Source organism: Helicoverpa armigera, chromosome 2 (assembly GCF_030705265.1).
Source record: "Helicoverpa armigera isolate CAAS_96S chromosome 2, ASM3070526v1, whole genome shotgun sequence".
Taxonomy (NCBI): domain Eukaryota; kingdom Metazoa; phylum Arthropoda; class Insecta; order Lepidoptera; family Noctuidae; genus Helicoverpa; species Helicoverpa armigera.
Window position 1 is genome coordinate 2,738,180 of NC_087121.1, and position 24,210 is coordinate 2,762,389.

The 24,210-nt window shown below is 38.0% G+C and overlaps 2 protein-coding genes across 2 annotated transcripts in view; one reads left to right on the plus strand and one right to left on the minus strand.

The window, feature by feature from the left end:
- LOC110372044 (uncharacterized) overlaps window positions 1-22,996 on the plus strand; it is a 29,110-nt gene extending 6,114 nt beyond the window's left edge. The window contains exons 2-9 of the mRNA XM_064037602.1: window positions 11,621-11,929; window positions 13,955-14,190; window positions 14,533-14,730; window positions 14,926-15,049; window positions 15,568-15,678; window positions 16,214-16,367; window positions 16,720-16,932; window positions 17,068-22,996. Of these exons, the coding sequence (XP_063893672.1) occupies window positions 11,621-11,929; window positions 13,955-14,190; window positions 14,533-14,730; window positions 14,926-15,049; window positions 15,568-15,678; window positions 16,214-16,367; window positions 16,720-16,932; window positions 17,068-22,640 (6,918 nt within the window). The 3' untranslated portion in view covers window positions 22,641-22,996. The remainder of the gene's footprint in view (window positions 1-11,620; window positions 11,930-13,954; window positions 14,191-14,532; window positions 14,731-14,925; window positions 15,050-15,567; window positions 15,679-16,213; window positions 16,368-16,719; window positions 16,933-17,067) is intronic.
- LOC110372045 (adenylosuccinate lyase) overlaps window positions 22,968-24,210 on the minus strand; it is a 43,511-nt gene continuing 42,268 nt past the window's right edge. Inside the window, exon 3 of the mRNA XM_021328560.3 lies at window positions 22,968-24,079. Coding sequence (XP_021184235.1) covers window positions 23,065-24,079 — 1,015 coding nt within the window. The 3' untranslated portion in view covers window positions 22,968-23,064. The remainder of the gene's footprint in view (window positions 24,080-24,210) is intronic.

Here is a 24,210-nt window from a genome sequence, read left to right on the forward strand (position 1 = left end):
TTAACGTGCCATCTGAAACGCAGTGTATATTTGTTATCTTAGAGAAAAAACGACAAATAAATGATAAAGACGTTACGGGCTTGTAACACGTAACCGCTATCAGGAACAAGTACCTAGTTTAGTTTACGGTTTAAATGTGTTCAGAGAGATAACTCCTGTAGATAAAATAGATTAACTTGTCTAAGTTTAGTAGGTATATCTATATTGGTGCGAATGGGTGCGAATCTTAGATCGATACTAGAAGATAAATGGTTTTACAACCATCCTTTCGCTTTTATTGGCCGGTTTTCCGCATTCTACCATCTGCAGTAAGGAAGAGATCTAATTCTTACTACTTCTTACATCTAAATACCATGAAATAATTGTTCGAAAAGTTTGTGTTTCTAAAAAATTTGCACCTACCACTGCTATTTCTCTACCACCCAAAGATAGACTGGGAGAAAATGCCTAGGGCGTTAAGTCCGCCATTGTTATAAACTTGTGCATAAAGTTTTAAATAAATAAAAGTTACCTCCAAAGTAGTTGAACTAATTTCATAAAGCTTTGCTAAAAATCCAGGCACTAGATTTACGGCATATTTTACATGAAAATATAGTATTTTATACTTGTATTTCCCAATACTTTTCAAGTTTTTGCCTCATCTGTTGTCTATCGTAACTGCAAAGAAGATGGCGACACGCCTTTTGTTTTAAAAAGAAAACTGAACGAATGTTAGTAAGTGCTTCCTTTAATGACAACATCTGTGAACTGAGGGCCTAATAAGGTTCTTAATTGTCGTTATTAGAAAAGTTTTACATGTGAAATGAACGTTTGCGAAATGTAACTTAGTCCTCAATGAGCGAGTGAAGTGTGTTAGAAAAGCATATGAATATTTTTACGTCAAGTATCTACACACTTTTGGTATTTCGTAAGTGGGTTGCATAGGAAGTTAAACACGTGGGTTAGAAAAAATATAGGAAAAGGATCATTATCACGCTATATAATAATTTGATCTCGTCAATTTGTAACTGTTTTTGGGTGACAGATTTGGGTTATTGAATGCATTAATAGGTATGGAATGCATTTAGCAAATAGCGCTTCGGTTCTATTTCTTTTTAATATCTCGAATCCTATTAAAAATCGACAACAGCTATTATTATTATTTTAAGATATTTACTATTGGAAGTGGAAATATTCAGTGAAGTGAGGTGTAAGAGTAATTTGACACGGGTAGCGTGCGCAGGCGCAGATACTGTTACAAACATGTGACGATACTAATTGTAGCTGAACGCTACCTGGCATAGCGTTACTGAATCCTGAAGGTATAGGCTTTTTCAAAAGAATCCTTTGTAGCACCCGAAGGATATAAACAGATGACAAAAGATATGGTGTGAAAGATTTTACATATTTTGCTGTACGCGACTATAAGCTAAAAGTTAAACTAAGACATAATACCACTCGTACTGGTACTGACAGCAGGGTTTAAATAAAATTTGAAATATATTGCATTTAAACTGTTCATACTCGTGAAGATTAGTTTTAAATAATTAAAGTTAGTTTGTTGAGTATTTTAACAGTTAATTAATTTGTACATATTAACGATTAAGAAGAAGGATCATTAATTAAACACGTGCTGTAACCCAATGCACCGGAGTCCTGCCAATCAATCAGTCACGTTACTGTTACAAAACCATAGATTAATACGTTAAAATTAATAATAAACTATCACGTTAAATTATAAGACACAATAATATCCGCCTTGGAAATCCTTGTGGCGCCAATCAATTTAAAGACTCAAGAATATGTCTGCCACAAATCACTGCGAACTGATACCTCAATTAAAATTTTCAATAAGTTCGCTAAGATTAATTGCACCCCACATACTCACGGTGTATGCAAATCATGTGCAGATAAACTTAAATTTAACGCAAGGATCAGTGAAAGGTTGATTAAACCAGTCACGAACAACTACCTCCATTAGTATAGCCGACATTGAATTCTGAACTTATCTAGTTCATTTGTGGGCTGTTTTTATTTACTGAACGGCCTTTATTATCCGGGCAAGTGGACCTGTCAGAATATTTAGATTTTATAATTTTAATTTTAACTTTAACTTAAGGTGTGGTAAATCAAGGTTTGATGTTGGCATAACGGGTTGTTGCCTTTGCGTGGCAAAGTTTTGTCTTTGGTTGATGGCAAAGGAGGTTTGACCTAAATATGAAATGATGATTGTGTAATGTCACAATATTTATGGTCAAAATAATATGATTTGATGTAGGCCGTAGAAATAAGTTCGGCAACATACATGTGGGTGAAATCCTCAAAGCTTTTAAGTTTCATACTTAACATATCAAAGTCATGTCAAGTAGACAGGTTTTGAGTCTCAATTTATTTGACAGCTTTATTAAGATAAAATTGTGTCAATAGCCTGACAGATATAGGGTAAATAAACGTCAATAAATCGTACAATTTACGGTCCTTACAGTTGTGCAAGTCTGCGCAAGAGTCGCTATAGGAGGCAAGTGTTGTTTTATTTCGTTTTATGGGTTGTTACGCAATTATGGCCGACATTCCCACACGTGAGTTTTTTTGACATTGCGTATTTGACATCGATAATTTAAAGACATGTTTTTTTTATTTCAATATTTTTAATGACTAGGCTGCCATTTTTGTCTCATCTATGTATAAATGTTTAATTGGTTTTTCGTAACTGCTACCATTACTTTTTTTACAAACCTTTTTTGATTTCTTCCCACATACCTACCTTATGAGAAAACATTGCATGACAATTTTTTATTTAAGTTTACAGAAATAAAGGCGTTATTTTAATACTGTCATTATTTCTATTAATAAACAATTATATCAGAACCTAAACACATTGTATCTCATATATAGTGCAAGATTGCGTGACAAAAGGGTCCGTGCATTACAACAATGCATATTCATACGAACATAAATCAAAGGCTTTATGCGCAAGAGCACAATAATGACCGCGCCCTGAGCAACTGCCCTTTTGATATGTAGAGCTGTTGTGGTAACTGTAAGACGTAATATTGGTAATATTATATGTTATACAGTTGTGCAGGTTATGTAGGTGTCTAATTGTAAGGCACGGTTCACCAATGTCGGAAAATTGAATCCGAAAGTTTTCTTTAGTTTTATAATTTGCGGAAATAATGGTCGGATTTCCAATATACATATTTTCATTCAAAAACTGTAGCATACAACTCAGGTTAAGTTTCTCTGTGGAATCTTGTGTTATATTCTAAGATCCATGGCAAACTAAAAAAGTAACGGTAGGTATATACACAGACATTTTTTTTGTAGGTAATAAAATGAAATCTTAATAACAAACTACCTATAGTCTGAAAATCTTATCATCATCGTCCTCCTGTGCTTATCCCAATTTTATGTAGGGTCGGCGCTGCAATTTTTTTCTTCCATACTCTTCTATCACGTCATTTTCAGTTTGAAAATGTAATAGGCACGTATTTACGCAATTATTACTGTACATATTATAACATAAGAAACTAGCCTACTTGTACCTGACATTCAATTATACCTACGTTTAATATAAATTGTATCAAAAGTTGTCCCATTTACATGTTCTTTTATTGCATCCGTTGACAAGCATAGTGTTATGTTATTAATAATAATTGGACTGGTCTAATGTACTCCACATATCAGAACTAATAGTTTACCTACATTCATTTAATAATAGTCATGAAACTGGCCTAGTATTCTAAGCTCTGTGATATAAGTGGTGACGTAAGAAAAGGTCTCAACTTGCTACAAAGCCTATTTCTAAATTACATAAAACCATTTAGAGATGTAGTTAGGTTACTGAGCCCACCTATTTAATTACTAATATTATAAAACTGAAGGGATTATTTGTATGTTTGTTTGATTAAACTGCTAATCTTAGAAACTACTGATTCTGTTCGATTTTTTTTCTGTAAGAAAACTTTTCTATCGAGGAACGCTGTAGGCAACCTTTTATCCGTGTGCACGCAATAGTTTTGGTAGTAAGTAGGAAGCGAGTGAAAACTATTTCAGAAGCTAGTAAAATATGATTTGTAATTTTATTCACATAAGAGGAATACGCTATTTGTATTTACATTATAACATGATTTCAAATCTATTTACATTGCCTTGAATTGTATGACTAAATCATACCTAAAACCTTTTACCTGTTTGATAAGTTACACGTTACACTGCACCAAAACGATCATAACTAAAATCCTTTAAAATTTAATACACACCATTTCGACCCTCATAAATTCAGTTCTAAACACCAATAAACTATATGTAACACTTATGCCTTAAATCTCATACAGACACTTAAGCGTGTAAGATAATGACAGAACGAGCTCAATTCACACCTAATGTCAATATGCGCATAAATTATAACCGTTATGAACCTTATTTCGAAAGGCATAAGGTTGGTATTGTCTGTCAAGGGGGTCCATATTACCCTTTCACACTGATTAGGCTGCAATTAGTCGCAATGTCATTGGCGTTGTTTATGCTTCGGTAAGTCGGTTAGATGTTGTGAAGGTGGTATGTGATGATAAATGTAAGAGCAAGGTATGTTCTTTCAAAAATAAAGACAGTTAACAGTTAAGAAAATTTTAATAGGTGCATATGTTGTAGGTTTCGTCAGAGGTTTCACCCGCGTTCCATGTGAACTACTCCGCTCACGTTAAGTAGCCATCTTCAATAAGGTAGGGTATCTATCTAATAATTATTTTTTCAAATCAATCCAGTAGCTCAAGCGTTCAAAAAAACTTTTCAGCTTACTTCAAAATAATTCAATCTGTATTAGCGTTGTTACATAGAGTTATATAGACTCGTTAATAAACTAACCTACAAACTCGCTGTTTTTCCCTCGTGCAAAGGTGAATAGACTAATTAAACACTTCCAAAGATAGATCGATATCCATCGATCACGATTTATGTAATAAATCTAAATTGGTGAGCTTTCAATCATTATGTAACTTAACGAATATTTTTTTCTTTTAAGGACAAACCAGTAATAGATTGACTAAAATGAAATATTCGATACATTTTTGACGTTTCGAGTACCAGCACACTGCAGACTTAAAAGTGGACCGCCAATTGGCCCGATGGTTGAAAAAAAAATCGTGAATTTAATCAAAGTTTTTAGGCGGTTTGATACTGGCCAAATACCGGATCGTTGTTATGCGCGTACTACCATTCATCTTCATATTTATTTATCAAGCACCCGATCAAAAATATCGGCCAACTAAAAGTTTTTAGTCTGCGAGTACTCTTATGGATATGCAATGTCGTAAGTCATATGCGAAATAATCGCTAAAGATTGATCAGTGAGGCCTAAAAACTCGAAACGGATTGATCAATCAGACCAAACCAGTTGACATTTTGTTTTATAGTTATCTATATTTAAATTGGTTTAATCGTTTAATTTCATTTTAAGTATTGGGCTTAGGTAATATTTTATGCGTTTGCAGGTGGTTAGGCGGAGTAATCGAGTTAGAAAACGTTTGGCAATAAGTTTAAGTCAAACTAGGTTATCAATAAAACCATCGTTGTAGGGCTTTTGAACATGCATGCTATAATGTAAGACTAAAATTATTAGTTTAGTTTCACACCTTAATACTTATCCTGTGTAATAGTTTTGTTTGACACAGAGTATTCGATTTATTTAATAGTTCTTGGTGATAAAATAATATTTCTAGATGGTAATAATTTCATGCATTAGCATATAAGTCGATGAAAATCTATACTTCTATTTATTTACACATTTTTGTACGAACACAATAAATAAAGATAAATTACAGAATGAAAGAATTTACAAAGGTAGTGCTCATTTCTAAAGAAATATCTTTCAGCATACCTGCAAGAGGAAAATAAGAATAAAAGAGTAAATATTCTATTATAAGTTATACTTAGGTAATTCTTTCAATAATTATTTATTAATTATTTTTATCCATAATTCGATATTTATTTTCACTTGGATACCGTAGAGGAAAAATACTTTTCTTCGTATCTACCCCAAAGGCTCTGGAACTACTGAAGAAAATGGAAAATTCTTTCACCGTTGGGAAGCTACCCTATTCCCGAGTAACATAGGCTATATTTTTTTTGATTTACGGTAACAAGTTCCGAAAATCGCGACAAAACAATAACTTTAATGTTTAACAAAAACTGTGGAGGTAAGCTAGAAGACAAATGACGAACAACATTATTCCAAATTTACAGAATGATTCATGAAACAAATGACTGACAGACGTTATTAAAGGACAATGTTTGACCACTATTGTAGAGTTAATGTCGTAAACTATACTATTGAAATGTGACGTCATTCGAGTCACGGTAATTAGTTCAAAACATGGTTTTTCATTTTCCGTTTACCATCAATTGTATTTTGGTAAAGTCTGTTTTTATGGTCATTGGCAAAAAATATGACATTTTAATTTTAATGTTTCCTCCGGTATGAAACCAGTTGATAGATCGGAACGTATAATGACAACTAATCTGCCAAATATAGCCTATCATATAAGCAGTCGCTCTGCGTAAAATACGTCTCAGTTGCAGTAAGGAAAAATCTTTAAATAAAAATCGATAGCCTCGACTCATTATACCTCCTTTAATTACTCCACTCAACGCGATAAATCTCAAAAGACAGGTCAACTCATTAATCGCATTGTTATGTCACTAGCATCCTTGAAAACATCTCACAAACCGCGGAAATACATTGAACGCTATACAAGGCCGGTTCTATTTGACAGGTTGAAGTGGCAACCCTATATAAAATACGCATTGGAACATGTATAAAAGGCGTAACTTTGGTATCAAGGGCTCGCCTTGGGAAATACAGTTCGCATGAATATGTACTCGTAGATGCTCTATTGTTTTTGTGTGATTGAAGACGGAGCAAAGTTTGATGTACTTGGATTGTTTATTTTGTTAGCTTTTAAGTGCATGCCGCCTAATTATATCTAATTAGCCGTTTTCCCGCGGTTTCACCCGCGTCTCTTGACTGATGACCTATATGTCACCCGACAAGAGTGAATTAATTTTTCAATCGGCTCAGTAGTTTTGGACCCCTAAGGGTATAAACAAAAATGTTTAATCTTTGTTGTATTATGATAGATGGTATAGTATAGATTAAATAAAACTTAGGCACTTAAAAGCTTTTCACAAAATATTGCAGACGATTTTTTTGATGGACCAATAAATTTTAAACACTCAACATTTCTTCTTATGGTGTTTATACATAGTTTTACAAATAAAATTATCAAAATTGTCAAGAACGACTACTGAATGTAAGTAGGTCACGATTTTTTTTGCCGTAAAGATAAACTGAGTTTATCATTTATTACATTTGTCAACCAACAAACATCGCTGATTTTTTATTACGACCGCATTTATGAGGAAAACGGACGTGTCTAGTCATATTAATGTCTATATTTCATACTGAGAATAAAAAAAACCTTGCAATAAAAAGGATGAGAACAGTTTACGGTCAACAGGATTTATTAAATTTAGGTACTCAATTTTCCACTTATTGAATTTTAAATTGCATTATGAAACTTAGTGATTCTATAATGAATTCTGAAAATATCGAAGAAATGTAAAAAATTGTTCTTTATTTTGGAAATTATTACAAATTGTAAGTATACCTACACTTACTGTCTAATTAATTATATTCTAAGAAAAATACATTAGGTAGGTACCACTTGATTTCGTCTAACATAGTTCATAAACCAATTAATAAATTACGGAATAGTGTGCTCACTTCAATAAAGTGACCGAGTAATGACAATTTATTTCGAGTTTCCTGCCGTTAAAGTTACAAATACTAAACAGCTTTAACTTATCTACTGGGTAAGTATCGAAGGCCACAGTACTAACTAAACTCTTATAAAATTCTTACGCAATTAAACTAATTAAAAAAATTAAATAAAAACGCAGTTAGTAAATTAAGCTTTAGGCATTAATGTTGAGCCCTTGAAAAGTTATTTATGTGAAAAGTGACAGTGGCGGTAATTTATTTGCTCGAAATATAATTTTGTCAATTAGATTTATTTATAAAAATAATATGCAATGAAGGCCAGCTACAGCAAAAAATATTGTACCAAGACTTATTTTACCAAAAGTGACAGACTGTGATAGGTACCTATCACAGTCATGTCCCTCTATCTGCTCTATGTATATGCTACTTACTTACATACATATTTTACCTGTAGCTTACCAATCCAGTATCACAAATCGTCTCTAAGAGTACTTGTTACCTTTATGAATTGAATGTTGATACCACAGCTATAGTTTAGAATACCTGAAGCTTAAACTGGACAATGGTAAGCACCAAGTAAGACCGGTACTACAACTTACCCGTACCTACTAAATCGTTACAAAATTAACAGACGGATTTAAAACGTAAAGGAAGGTATTTTGTTGTACAATCAGGCATTGTAAAACATTACCTGATACAGAATTTGAATGAGTAGGAATCTAGAATTAAGGTATAAATAATTGTCCTAAATACCTTACTATTAGTAAATACAAGAGACGAAAAGAGAGAGAGTACTCAAGTTAATGCAATTGTGTCGTTCCCAAAAAAAATCCTAATTAAATTCCTCCAAAATTTCTCACGATCGATCATTGGAACAAGTAATCCACTAGATACACAGATATAGATAAGCTATGAATGGAAAGGTATCTCGATGGCCACGCTCCTATTCCTCCTGTGGTAATGTATTGCAATCCATCACTGGTTCGAGTGAAACCAGGCGTTACTTATGTATAGACTGGCGACTGTTAGTTACACAATTTTGTTAAGTTGGTGCTGGCTGGGAAACTTAAGAGTTCAGTTTTTTTCCTGGGAATGATAATGTAGGAAAAGTATTCGAAGGACTGTTTTTTTGCCTATTCGGTCACAACTTACTCTAAACATTACTCTATAAGTTGCAATCGAATTTGCACAACAGTGAAAAGTAAATTGTGATGTCCTAGTGGATAAAGGCATCTCAGGTGGATTCTGGTCAGGACGGTACCAATATAAGTTTTCGAAGCTAAATGTAATTCTAAGTGTATCTTGGGCAAGCAGGGTGATTTAGGCTCATTCTTTCTCTGTTAGAGAAGAGGCGTGTGCCCTGCATTGGGACAATGAAAAGGCTGATGATGACGTATTTTGTAATTTGCGTAAAGAGCTTACGGTCTTATTGGCATCTACTTAAACATAGGTACCTCCAACGTATTTGACGGTTAAAGTAATATCTATCAGAAACTAAATGGTCATTTAGTCAGGCAGGTCCCAGAGTAAGTTAGGCTGTATCATTGGATTAGCCTTCTATAGTAAAATTAGCATAATACGCCGACTATTATGCGTAATGAAGCCTTGTGAGATTTATTTTATGGGCAGGTACTGGGACTAATGTCCCTAATTTGTACCTGTGTTGTGTACCTAATGTTTTCATAATAACTATTGATAGAATATTGTATGGAATGTATGTAGTACATTAAGAAGTCAATTACGCTTTTGTATTGTAACTGCAATCAATAAATTGTGGGATAACTGGGCTTTTCAACTGTCAGTAACTGTTGAAGACTGCTTTAAGTTTTGTAGAACTGGTAAAAGTTGTTATGGCGTTTACCTTGGTTTTCGCATTATTCTTGTTTTATTATCTCGTGAATAATAACATATTTTCTTAATTTTTTATGCAAATTGCTCAATACTAGTTTGTAGTTCCAAGATCACAGCAGAAAATTATTTTTTATATGATCAATTGAAGATATAATTGATGCAATTCAGTAAAAATACAGTACCACCACAGTTATTCAGAAAAACTTTGAATTTGACAAAGTCCTTAAACGAATTAAACGAATGTTTTTTTTTTATGACACCGGTTTAAAGGTTCATAACAAGTCCCTTATGTTCAATCAATATACTAACCTAACATCACATATGTTTACCTGCCTCACATTACATAACAAAGCTGTTCCCAAATTGGTCATACACTCGTTCGGTCTAGATTCGCGGCGCGTAACCCAGACTCGGCACTCCTATGCGCTTGTGACATTGTGCTGAATTAAAACCTTTTTTGTGCCCTGACTCATGCGTTTCAATGGCCATTTTGTTGGTAAATAAACGTTTGTAGAGTGCTAAGTTATGAGTAGTAAGTTATATTGATTAACCACTGCTGGAAAACAAGCTTTCATTTAAACCTTTAAAGGAGACAATATTCAAAACGGTTCAACTATTTATGAACTAGAGGTACAATATCATAGATAGCGTCGGGGATGAAAATAAACTCCATCTGATTAAATCGCATTTTTCGTTGTTCATAGAAAACAAACTTCATCTTTAGCAAGGACTGTTGAATACCTGGTTTTCTTAACACACTCGTAGAAAAAGAAAAAAACTTGTATGTCTAGCTAACCCCCAGATGCTATCAAAAATCCCAATAATTTTTGATCAATTTTATTTCCATGAAGCCCAAAAAAGCACCCAATATTTTTGCAACCCAATTTAAAAAGCTACTAAGTGCTAAGCACGTACAGATGTGGTACAGATTAAGCGACACGACACGGTACCGAGGCACTCCCGCGTTACGACATTGTACACAATTCATTTTTATACGCCGTGACTCACCCCGTGTTGATATTGTCAGATATAATTTGTTGAATCAGATTATAAGATAGTTAGCTACTTGACCTAGGCTTATCATTACAAAACTAACACAACAAATAGGCAGTAACGAAAACGAGACTTAAATATGGACAGATTGAACTGTTTCAAGTTCTCGATCGCAGAAGTGCATTAACTTTAGAACGCAGCACATGTAAAACAAAATACATACCTATGTATATACACCTGGGCTTGAGAACTTCCCCCGGACTACCTAAACTGCCGTAGTGGTAGATACAATGAGTAACTTATCATTAGGTATATAGGGTGGGTGTATCAATCACATTTTTTTTAGATCAACCTTTAACGAGCGACGGTCGACTTAACGATTATTAGCAATTTTGTTCGTATAAAAAATCAGTTTATCTACACGAACTCTAATGCCTCGTTTCCTGCAAATAAATAAAGTCATGCGAATTTAATTGGACCGCTCCGGTTAACTCTTGTATTTCAAATACGTGCGCGCACGCATGCATGATTTATACCTATGTTCAGTTGACAAATATCATGCAATGCATGTCTATCTCAGTTTTATCAGGATATGCTGTGAAATGAGAACAAGAACAACTACTTAGTACATAAGTAGGTACTAGGTTTTATCTGATAGAATTAGAATATTTTATTGACTTCGTTCGATTGGAGTAGATGGTGTAATTTGAATTTTATCGACGCGAAAATAATTCGTGGGATATGTAAAGCTGTGGTCTAGAATCAGTTAAATCTCTTAATTGTGCTTTATGAACTAATTTGATGTCTTTAAGTACTTAAGTGCAGTAGTGACTTAAGAGCAACCAACCAACTAAAAAGCATCTTTCAGCTACAACCATAGAAATACGCAGACAAGACAATTAGCACATTTTGTGAATCACATTCTTCAACATTTCCATCCAAAAAAACCTTTTCTAGTCTCTGCAATTATGATAAACAGTTTAATAACATCTAACATCAAACCTCATCTTGTTTCAGGATCTCCGCAGCCTTCTAAAATCGAAGCACGTCCAAGGTCTCGAACTTCACGATGCCCACAAAACCCTCAACAGGACGAAGGTTGTGGAAACCGTGGAGGCTGCTCGATCAGCCATCACAGCATCTGGTGGTGGCCCCCTCTTCCTGGCCCTCCCAGCCCATCCTGAACTGCTGGCCAAGTACTACGACCTGAGGACCTTGGTGAAAAAGGTTGATCTGCTGATGGTGGAGACACATGCCTTGGGACTGGTGAAGAAGATGACGTATCATCCTAGTAGGTTGAGTGGCATGTGGGATATGATGAATACTGTGAGTATTTTTCAAATGTTTTTAGAACTGCTAAGGATTTTTGTGTGTGAATATGAGTGCGCTTTGTAAATATTTAACATTAAGTAACGTGACTGCAAATGAAAAGTTATTTGATCAGAGGCAGGAAAAACATGACAAGTAAAATAGTTACAGGACTATAGTTTCTTTATTTACTTTCCATGTATTTTAATTTAATCAACAACACGTTTTACATTTTTTCATTTTGCATTTTGTCTTTTTCTATAACTGGTTTCATGAGGTAGTAGGAATGAGCTCTTGCAAAACACACGCGCTGTAACTCACTATCAGGCGAATAACTAGAATAGGCAAAAGAAACGACCAAAACAAGAAATGATTAAAGATGCAACAATGGTGCCAAAACAAAACAGCATCAGAAATGTTGGCCATCAACAAACCATATTAATGACCATCTAATTCTAAACAATAGACTACCTACACCTGCTTGACATAGGAAAGTAATCAATACATACGTAATATGATACAATAGAGTTATGTACTCCTTATATAAAACGTCTGATGATGGATAGCTGCTCCAATTGTGATTGAGCAACGAGTCAAATGAAATTATAAGGAAAGATAATGATATAATAATTTTGTATGTGGGCTTTTGCTCGCGGCGTCACATACGTTAGTGAGATAAAGCTGGCCAGTTTATTTGCTTACAGTTATCTAATGTATCTAACGCGAAAAGAACAATAATAAATTACTTGTGTGACAAAAGATAAGAAATCTATACTAATATTATAAAGCTGAAGAGTTTGTTTGTTTGTTTGTTTGTTTGAACGCGCTAATCTCAAAAACTACTGGTCCGATTTGAAAAATTCTTTCAGTATTAGATAGCCCATTTATCGAGGAAGGCTATAGGCTACTTTTTATCCGGGTTCGTGCCGAGGTTCCCACGGGATGCGGGTGAAACCGCTGGCACGAGCTAGTATATTATAAAGCTGAATAGTTTCTTTTTTTGATCGCGTTAATCTGTTCTCTCCTACTGTTCCGATTCGAAAAACTGTTTCAGTCAAGATAAGCCAATATTCTCAGCAGTTTTCTGGAGAAGCGGGAATCAGCTAATGTAAAATCCACTGTCAAAACTAAATCTTAACTATAAAATAACTTAATAACCTGTACCTTAACCAGGTTAAACGTTATTACCTCATTAATAATATCCATTAATCTTCTAAAACTTGCTGACAAGCAATTAGTCGGCAACTCATAGGTACACTCTATTTCAATAATTAGGAATCAATCACTTGGATAAAATAACTATTAATAATCCCAACATCGTATTTCGGTCACCGTTTTGCACTTGAAGGCTAACTACAGTGAAAAAAAAAACATAAATAACCAACTTAGCTATTCACTCTTGTAAACCTCTATAACTACAGACGTAAGGTTCATTCTCCAATGTATGTAGAGTATCGTAAGTTGGTTGTAGCGGTACAATTTAGGGTATGTAGGACAATTATTAGCAGGTGCATCTCTTTGGAGATTCACAACGGTCTTACTTGTATGGCATGCATTGAAATGGATAGATGGCACTTAATTGGTGCTCAGTCTTTTACATTCATCACTCGTTGACTGATTGCTATGCGATTCGTAGAAGGCATTAACAGAGTTAAGGCCATGCAGTTACTTTTATGTTAATAATTTGAACGTTGAGGATGGTTTTTTTGCAAAGGATGCTCGTCATTCTTAGCAGGCTTTTATATTTCGCACACCTAGATATAAAGGGGGTTAAATGAAAAACCTAGTTTTTTGAGTTATGCCTACCATCAAATTCCGCGCACAAAAAGCATTTTTCTATATAGAACACATACACAGGCACGGAGTTAACTGTTTCTCGTCTTTTCTGAAAAAAGTGATTTATTGAGTTAATTATTTCTTTCTATTATTTCTTAAATGTGAATTAAGTAAAAACGCTTGATTCTTATTCATTCAATCAACTGGCCTAATAACCCTTCTATTTCCAAATTTTTCAAATTCTGATATGCAACCTTCATTCTCCAGGACTCTGTGGTAGACCTAGTCATTGGTCTCGGCGTGCCTTCATCGAAGATCGTCATCAGTCTACCGGCGACTGCCCGTCAGTTCACACTGGTCAACGAGACCCTCAGTACTCCTGGCAGCCCTACTGAAGAAGATGAGCCTAAGGAGATTGATCAAGCGGAACTGTGCAGGCAGTTGAGGAATGGAAGATGGACTCTGGAAAGGGATCAGGATCTGTCGGCGCCTTATGCTTTTAAGTGAGTGATGAAGTTGTGTTGTGTTAAAGAGGTTGTGTATTCCGTTTTTGATAGGCGTTTGATAATTTTACAAAATGTTCACTTTTAAGAATTTAAAGATTGTGTTATCTACCTAGTTTTCTTTAAGTTTTTATATAAACATTACGTAATTTGTTTAAAAAGAGCTTGTACTATTGCCTATTGCAATTGGCATAGGTATTGGCATAGTCTACTTTAATACCATAAAAATGACGATCCGAAAACAAAAGACTACGAAATCATATAAAAGTTTTAATCATATTTTAAGGAGATATTATTAATTTTATGTTCTTCACCTAACTTCAAAAATAAATTTACTTTCAGGAACAAAACTTGGATATCATTCGAAGACTCATCCTCAATAGACGTGAAGGGTAAATACGCGAGAGTCCGTGGCTTGGCCGGTATTGCACTGCATCGCGCTGACCGCGACGTGGAGTCTGCTTGCGGGCCAACCCTCAGGACTTCTCTGGCCAAGGTTCTGAATCAGCAGAGCAGAGCACCTAGGGCTGCTGTACTGAGGTATATTACATGAACTAAGACTCATCAAGATTAAAGAAGTAAATTATTCAGAATAACTTTATATTATAAAACTTTTATTACATAGATCCGGGCGATCTAAGATTTCACAGGCTGTTTTTCAATTTTCCCTTCACACATAAAAAAGTTATGTGTTCAAATTAAAACCAAGTAGCTCCTTAATTACTTATATTCCAGGTCCCTAGAGAACGAGATCCTGTCAGCCCAGGGTCACGTACGTGCCCTCGACGCTCTCCAGGTGTCTCCCTACAGAATCACGCAAGTTGTCGACTCTGATGGCGTCATTCACTCTATAAGAGAGGTCAGTATTTATTACTATCATCTATATTTTCTCCTCAGATTTACCCAGATTTTCATTCATTTATTTTGCATAGAGAATATTATAATTATAGGTACCTACCCTAGATTTGAAGTCACTTCCGTCCACATTACAAAGAGAAACTTAACGGACAAACTCTTTTGGATTGATATCAAACTAGTATACATAGGTGTTAAACATAGTAGGTACACGTTTATAAGCAGAAAACGAAGAAAACTTAATCGGCTCACTAAAGTCCGGTTTTGATTTCACATCGTACGCTTTGCCTGATTCGTAAAATGTTGCAAGATTTTCGTATTGAAGTAGCGAAAACATGTGCTCTGAATTTGGTATGATCTGTGTTAACCACAACAAATAAAGGTGTGTCCCATCGTGGCCCTTTTTATGTGCTTTATTTTGAAGTTTTGCCCCGGTTTTATGTAAATACCTACAGATTTTTTCGTCATCACTTCTATTATCTTCTTCATCATCACAAAACTCATTACCATTGTAATTTGCAGGACACTCGTACGGAGTTCTCTTGTTCTCGTCAAGGATACTTCGTGCACCCTCGGTCCTGCGCCCGCTTCTATCGTTGTGTCAAGTTCGACCAACTGTCTCCCGAATATACCGTAAGTTTTTTTCTTCACAGTAGTAGAGCAGTCGGTTTACTTAAAATAACTGAGTGCCTAGTGCGAGTTTTGCAAGTTAACTTTCTCGATGCCTATATTATCATACAACTTAATTACATAGTATTCATTTTTGACATGTTTATTTCATAAAGGCTGTCATCGGCACTTGCTCGTAATATAAACGCGCTCACTTGCGAAATAGTAAACGTCATTATCCGGAAAAATGAATGAACGTGCTATCATGTAGCATACGACTCCTTACTTCAGTCATGTTATAATTACGTATCGTAAACTTACAAAACTCGGAATCAGGACTCTGTTTACTTTACAAATTTAACGAAAAAAATCATAGTTAATATTTAGTGGCTTAAGAAACTTTATGTTGTCGGTGAACTTAGGACAAACAAGCAGAGACAAAGCATGATTATCATTTGTCTTATTCACAAGTAATTCACTAAGAAAACAAAATTATTAATTTTCAACCCCCCCCTTTCTAAGTTCTATTTATCAACCAAGGTTTTTATACAATTTCCAGGTGTTCGAGTTCGACTGCCCCGCGGGCCTGGCGTTCGACGCGCGCTACGAGGTGTGCGTGTGGCCGGGCAGCCTGCCGCACTCGCAGGCGTGCCCCGGCTCCTCCGAGATCGCGCCCGTGCCCAGGACACGGTTCATCTGTCCTGAACATGAAGGTACGGCATGATGCAGACAGTTTATCCTTTGATTGTGAAATATGACGTCTGTCTTTTCAAAATTGCCTTTAGTAACACCATCTTTGACAGTGAAAAGTTATAACACTATCTTTGACAGTGAAAAGTTCTTTGGTTTGATATACCATTTCTTTCCAAAAAGGAGTTCTGCGCAATTACAAACAGCGGTTACATTTTCAATGAAGTTTATCAGTTGTTTTACCATAATTCTTGAATGCATGACGCCTTTAGGGTATTAGGTAAAATTACATAGAGTCCTTGCATCATCCCGAGGAACATAGGTCACAAAGCGATCAAGGACTTAAATCTATTAATTATTATTTTGCCCTTGTAGGTTATTACGCCGATCCTGAGAACTGTCGCTGGTTCTTCGCGTGTCTGGATCACGGCAAGTCGCCGCTGACGGCCTACGAGTTCCGTTGTCCATTCGGACTTGGTTTTGATGCTGAGAAACTGAAGTGCGACTGGCCGTGGTTGGTACCGGCTTGTGGAAATATTGGAAGATACGAGGCTGAGGCCCACGGGTTCTCTGCTGCTACTCTCACTGGTAAGGATAGAAGAACAATATATCAAGTTAGATATATCTTGGTGAAAATACCTTATCAAAAAAAAAATTCAGTCAACTAAGAAAATCTGAAGATCAATCATAATTAAAAATAAAGATCCTAATTATGTTTTTCAGGTGCCGCAGGTTATCAAGGCCAAACTGCCGATGCTATCAACGTCGCCGCCCATCAAAGCCTGGTCTCCGGTGCTTCGCTCAACAACCTAGTTGGAATTCAAGGAGGGTTCCTCACCAAAGACGATGCATTAGACTCTAATTTCATCGCTTCACAGGAACTGGCACATGCTGCACACTCACACGAAATCGGTGTTGGTGTCAATCAAATCAGTAGTGGTCATGGTTCTGCCGAAATCGAGAACGACTTTGCATACCAGCTTGGAGATCCAAGCTCTCTCAGCGGTCACGGTTTAGTCCAACCAGCGAAGTACTCAAGCGGATCTATTATCTTAGATGATTTCAGACTGCCTACTAAAGAGGAAGCTCTCCGCCATGGTGCACAGAGAGCAAATATTGGACATACAACTAACACCTACTCATCACAGACTGGACATAATTCTGGTTATGTATCTCAAGCCGGAGGCCGTGGCACCGCCCAGGCCGCAGGTTACACTGTAGGACAAAACGGATATTCAGGCTCATACAACGCAGGTCAGGGTCAAAGTACAGTTCAGTACCAAAGTTCTAGTTACGAAGATGACAATTCTGGAGCCTACGTACATGACCCCACAGGAGATTACGCAGAGCCTTACAAACATGTGGACTCACCAATCGAGCCATACGTACATGACGGAGCTGCTTACAAACAGTCTGGTGACTATTATGACTCACCTCAAACTGGCTATGAAGGCAAATATCTTGATGACCAAAGTGGACAATATGTCCAGGACAACTCGGGAGCATATGTTGGGACTGGAAGCACTGGTTACAAAGGAGCTTATTCTTCTGGCTACACTACTGGTTATACTGCTGATTCTTCTGGTGCTTACAAACATGATTACTCCGGTATTGGGACTGGAAGCACTGGTTACAAAGGAGCGTATTCTTCTGGCTACACTACTGGTTATACTGCTGATTCCTCTGGTGCTTACAAACATGATGACTCCGGGAAATATGAAGCTGGAGTTTACAGGGCCGACGGACATATCGGTGAGGGTAAAGCAACCAGTCAGTCCAGTTTCCAACAGTACCACGGCTACAGTGAAGCGAATGCTGGCAACTACATCAGCGACTCCAAAGCTCACACTGGTGCATCACACATTTTGACCGCGGGAGCTATTAACGTTGGTCTAGTTGGAAAGACTACGTTAATCGACGCTGACTATAGCAACCAAGCCAATTATCAAGAATCCAGTTCTCAAGGTTACAACCAGGATCAGGGTAGCTACCATGGAGAAGATAGTCAAGTCTATAGCCAAGATGAAGGCTCTTATCATGGATCAGGCTCTGAAGGCTACAGGCAGCACCAAGGCAATTATCAGGGAACAAAGTCATTCAGCCACTCCTCCCAAACTTTACACCCAGCCCATGTTTCGTACGTCTCTCAACCAGCTGTAGCCATAAACCATGTTGGGACTGACGGTAACAACCTTGACGGATACAGTTATGTGACCACTCCAACTTCCTCCGGAATCCCAACCACTGCAACTCCATTCGCAGTCACTTCCTCAATACCAACCGTGACATACAAGACCACATTCGTTCCAGAGGCACCTAAGACAACTGTCAAGCAAATATTCGGCGTTTCTCAGCCTGCTGTGACTTACGTTCAGCCAACAGCTATTGCTGTGAAGCAAGTCACTAATCAAGTACAACATATTAATCAAGGTCCGAGCTATCAGTACGAAAGCAAAGACTATTCTGAGAATTACGATGGTGCAGCTCAGGTTCAATTTGGATACGATTATTCGAAACCCAGTATCAAGTTTGAAGAAGGTGTTTCACACACCACCGCAGCGCCAGCTATTTCTGTATCCACATATCAACCTGAAAGCATAAGCCATAACCACCAAACTGTTCATCAAGTCGAATCCGTCGGTTTTGGATATTCCACGCCTACGCCTGTGTATGAAGAACCTTTCAAGAAGGTAGTAGCTTATACTACTGGGCCGTCAGTGGCTACATACTCTGAACCCACCGCTGCTACATACACCCCTCATTCATTCAGTCATCAGACTATACATAAAGTAGAATCGAGCAAAGTTTATACTCCATCAGTCGAATCAGCGTCGGTTGCTACTGGTTACGATTATTCAAAATCCGGAGTTTCCTTCGAAGAACCCAAAGTAGTTCAGTATACAACAGCACAGCCAACTCTCGCTGTCCAGCCAGTGGTCTCTACTTACCAACCGCAAGTGATCAGCCACCAAACACTACACAAAGTTGAAGCCAACCGTGTCAACACATATTCAGGAGATTCTTCATCAGGTTACACATACGAGCAACCTTCCGTTAAGTTTGAAGACGGACACAATGTTTACTCAACTCCTGCACCAATTGTATCATCGACTTACCGACCTCAAACCTACAGTCATCAGACTATCCACTTCGAGACCCAGAAAACCGTACCAGTTTCTTCTACACCTAAATATGAGGTCAGCTACCAGTCGACTCCAGTTACAGTCTATGAAAATCCTATAATTAAATATACACAAAAGGCTACCCCTGTAACTTACGTGGAGCCTACTTACAAATCCCAGGCGTTCAGCCATCAGACTATACACAAGGTTGAAAATAACAAGGCATACAATGTTGAATCTGGATACGAATACGCCAAACCAGCTGTAGCTGTCCACGAGCAAGTTCAGTACACTACAGCCCAACCGGCAGTAGTGTCCACATACCAACCGCAAGTATACAGCCAACAGACGCTACACAACGTAGATGCTAGTCAAGTTAATACATACACTAAAGAAACTGACGGTTATGAGTACAACAAACCCGCTGTCAAATTTGAGGAAGCTCCTAAGACTGTATTCCAGTACTCTACTCCTTCGCCCATAGTGGCTTCGACTTACAGGCCACAGACATACAGCCATCAGACCATCCACAAAGTGGAATCACAGAAATATGTTCCAGTGTCATCCACTTCTGCTCCTAAAGTAGATTTGTCGTACCAACAAGCCGTTACGACATACGAAAATCCTATTCTTAAATATACAGTGAAGGCAACTCCAGTGACTTACGTCCAGCCGACTGCTGCGGTGTACACGCAGACTTACAAGCCTCTCGTTCAGCAACATGAAGTCAAGCACATTGTGAGCCAACCTGTGCAATATCAGCAGCAGCAACAACAGGTGCATATAAGCCAAGAAGGCTATTCGTACAGTCAGCCAGAAATACAAAGGAATGTTGAATCTAAGGGCTACTCCGACGCGAGTGCCGTATCACACCAAGTATACCATCAATCCAACGTAAATAATAATTACAAATCTGGTAAAGATGTTGTGTTTGTATCAACCACACCTTCTACTCTTGTTTACGAAAGCCACTATGCTGATTACCAATCTCCGAAAGTAGACACATACCAGGCTCCTGAGTACATTCCACCTAAGAATGACTACAAGTCTTACTCTGTTGTATCGACAGCTTCAACGCCAGTGATCCATCAAAGTTCTGTTGTTCACCAAGCTCAGGAATATGTGGCTCCTAAAGTAGAGTTCCAATCACATTCAGGCTCTGTAAGTAGCCAAGGTAAGGAGTACGAGAACTACGATACATCTAAGACGGGTTATAAATCTTACTCTGTTGGTTCTGCATCAGCCCCTGTCGTTCACCAGAGCTCTGTAGTACATCAAACCCAAAAATACGTCGCTCCCCAGACGAATTACCAATCATACTCAGTATCAACTGCTACAAACCCATCTGAGGAAAAGTCCGCTGTCTACTATGAAGATAACTATGACTATTCGCATCAATACGACGCCATTCAAAAATCTGAGCAACAGGCGCAAAAAGTAGAATCAATTCACTTCTCGTTCCCCAGTTCTACAGCTACTCCGAAATATCAGCAAGTTGAATATCAATCTCCAGAGATTCAGGTTGTTTCAAAGGGTGAGGAATATTTGCCACCTGTAGTTTCGACTACCAGCGCACCTGTTGTAACGTCCACATACAGACCTAGAACTTACTCTACTGTGTCGACTACACGGGAGTACCTGCCACCAGCAGAACCTAAATATGAATACGTTTCATCCACTACCGCCAGACCTATTGTTGAGAAAACGGAATCTTATAAGGCATCGGAATACTTACCTCCTGCAGGTGATTCTAAATTGGTTAATTTCGAGAGCTTCGGATTCAACGACGCGAATGCTGATTCCAATATTCAGTACAATCCTTATCAACAGTTTGTGGGGTATCCCGATCCGGCTCCAATAGAAAGGAAACATAACATCGTGGTTGAAACTGCCAAGTCTCATTTACTTGGATTTGGAACAGTAGGACCTGATGCAGGGTTAGTATCTCCAGTTACTTACACCACGGCAGCACCCGTTGTGTCATCTACATACAGACAAAGAGTTAAATCAACAGCTCGCCCTGCTTATAAATACAGCACTACGACTGAGTACCAGGCTCCAGAATATTTGCCACCCTCAGATGATTTGAAATCAGAGGTAAATGACGAGAGTTACAGATACAATGGTCAAGACTCTAGGGTTGACAGCAAGTACAATCCATACCAAGAAATCTCAGTGTCCACTTCGGCCCCAGTTCAAAGAAAACAGAATATAGTTATTCAAACGGCAAAATCGCAGCAAATTGGTTTCGGTGCTGTGGACTCTGACGCTATACTAGTCAAAACGCCAAAACCGGTTTCGTCCACCCACGCTCCTGAGGAGCAAGGTTTATTCGAAGTCTTGCCTGTACGAAGAACGAAACCGAAAGTAGCAGTAGTTACTAAGATCAATGACTTCAATCCTTTCCTTGTTCGCAAACTTGGAGCTGTCTGCAGCTGTCAGTCACCAGTTCTTGTTCTTAAGGGAAAGAGACCTACACAACAACATATTGACAACAATGATTACGATGACTCTAACCGCGGAGACATCAGTAACGGTGATTACGGTCAGAGGTATACTAATATTGATGGTTCAGATGTGCACTCAGTAGCAACTGCAGCGCCAATTGTTTCCTCTACATCTAATCCTATTATTGTTCCCGACGAGTCATTCTATCACGATTATCAGGATCAGGAAAGGTACAATGTTGACGTTACACCTAAACCCAAGGCAGTATATTCTGAGAGTTACGTCTCAAGCACACCTGAAGTGTCATCTACTACAGAAAGGTACCTGAGGGTCCGTCCTCGCGTGAAGGCCGTCACTGCAGCGCCTAATTACAAAACTGTGTTGTTGAACCAAGAAGTAACACCAACTGTTACTATCAATGAGGGATCTGAATCTGGATCGGCTATTGAATCTCAGGCGTTCGACCGTTATGGTCCTGGTGGATGGAGAAGCAGGGATGAGACTCTGCAAGGATCGGTGGACTGCCAGAGGGCTGGTCTGTTCCGTCATCCGAAGCAGTGCAACAAGTTCTACGCGTGCAGGTGGGACTGCACTAAGCAGAGGTTCACGCTGCACGTGTTCAACTGCCCCGTGCAGCTAAGCTTCGACCCCAGCATAGGCGCGTGCAACTGGCCCAGCCAGGGCCCCGCCTGCCAGGGCGACACACTCCTCACCAACGTTCTTTAAGTACCTTAACATAGTTGCCAATCTCGTCGTGCCATCGAAATTGTGATAAATTGTGATCACGAATATTGTCTAACTCTATCTCGATACAATTGGACGATTTGTCTCTCTTTTGTTTAAGTTGCTTATTTATTTGTTCGGTTTTGTTAATGTTATTTCATAGTTATTTATTACATAATAATCACTTTTTCAGCTTACAACTCGCTTATGCTAAGCCATGTGTTTCATTATTGGAATTAGAGTTACCAATTTCTAGTTCATGTTATTGTAAAATAGTGAAGTCATATTTTTTGTATTTTTATAAATTAATATAGAAATAATACGCTGTAATTTGTAAATATATGATTTTATTCAATGAACATTTGTTTCCATTTAATAGTATGTTTAATACACGTCAAATTAATAATAATAAAATAAATGCAACAGTTTAAATCATCAAAGCAACAGGCTTTCCAACTTCAGCCAAAGCATGTTTGTACTTGGCAATAATGGGGTTGACCTCCTCTTCAATGAACTCCGTAACTTGTTCAGGAGCCCTGCCAATGAACGTAGATGCATCTAAGATTTTGTCCAATTGCGATATAATAGGAGCAAAGTAGCTATCTTTCTTCACGCGCTCGATCAAGTCATTATCTTTGCCGTGTTGTTTCACTTGAGCGCCTGCTTCGTGAGAGAGAACTCTAATTTTCTCGTGACAAACTTGGCGATCCCCGCCTGCCTGAACCATAGCCATGATAATATTCTCAGTTGCCATGAAAGGCAGCTCCTGTGCGATATGACGCTCAATAACTTTAGGGTAGACAACCAGTCCTTGGCAAATGTTAAGCAGGGTCAACAAAGTCGCATCAGCTGTTAGGAAGCCTTCAGCGAGCGTGATGCGTCTGTTTGCAGAATCGTCCAGGGTACGCTCTAACCATTGAACGGCGTGGGTGTTAGCTGCATTCGCGTGTAATGTAATGAGGTGGCGAGCGAGGGCACAGCAGCGTTCAGACCTCATCGGGTTTCTCTTGTAGGGCATAGCACTCGAACCGATCTGAGAAGCTTCGAAAGGCTCCTCTAGTTCTTTACGCGAGGCTAGCAGACGTATGTCAGAGCACATCTTGTGGACGGTAGCTCCCAGTCCAGATAAAGCAGCAATGACTTCCAAGTCAACCTTTCTGGAGTAAGTCTGTCCAGTGACAATGTAGCGTTTGTTAAATCCTGCAAGTTCAGCGACTCTCTGGTCGAGAGCTCGGACTTTTTCATTGTCTCCCTTGAAGAGTTGGAGGAAGGAGGCTTGAGTACCTGTGGTGCCCTTGACTCCTCGGAAACGAAGATCGTCTCTAGCGCGGGAGAGAGCACGCTCGTCCATGAGCAAGTCGCTCAACCAGAGGGACGCCCTCTTTCCGACGGTTGTCAGCTGTGCCGGTTGCAGATGAGTGAAACCCAGCATTGGGAGTGATCTGAAACAGTCAGTTAGACAGTTAGTTCAAATATACGTAATTTGATGTGTAATAACGCGTAATATTCTTCGTAAATATGTAACAATGATGAACGAAGATTATGATACAACAACCAATTAATTAAAAATAGA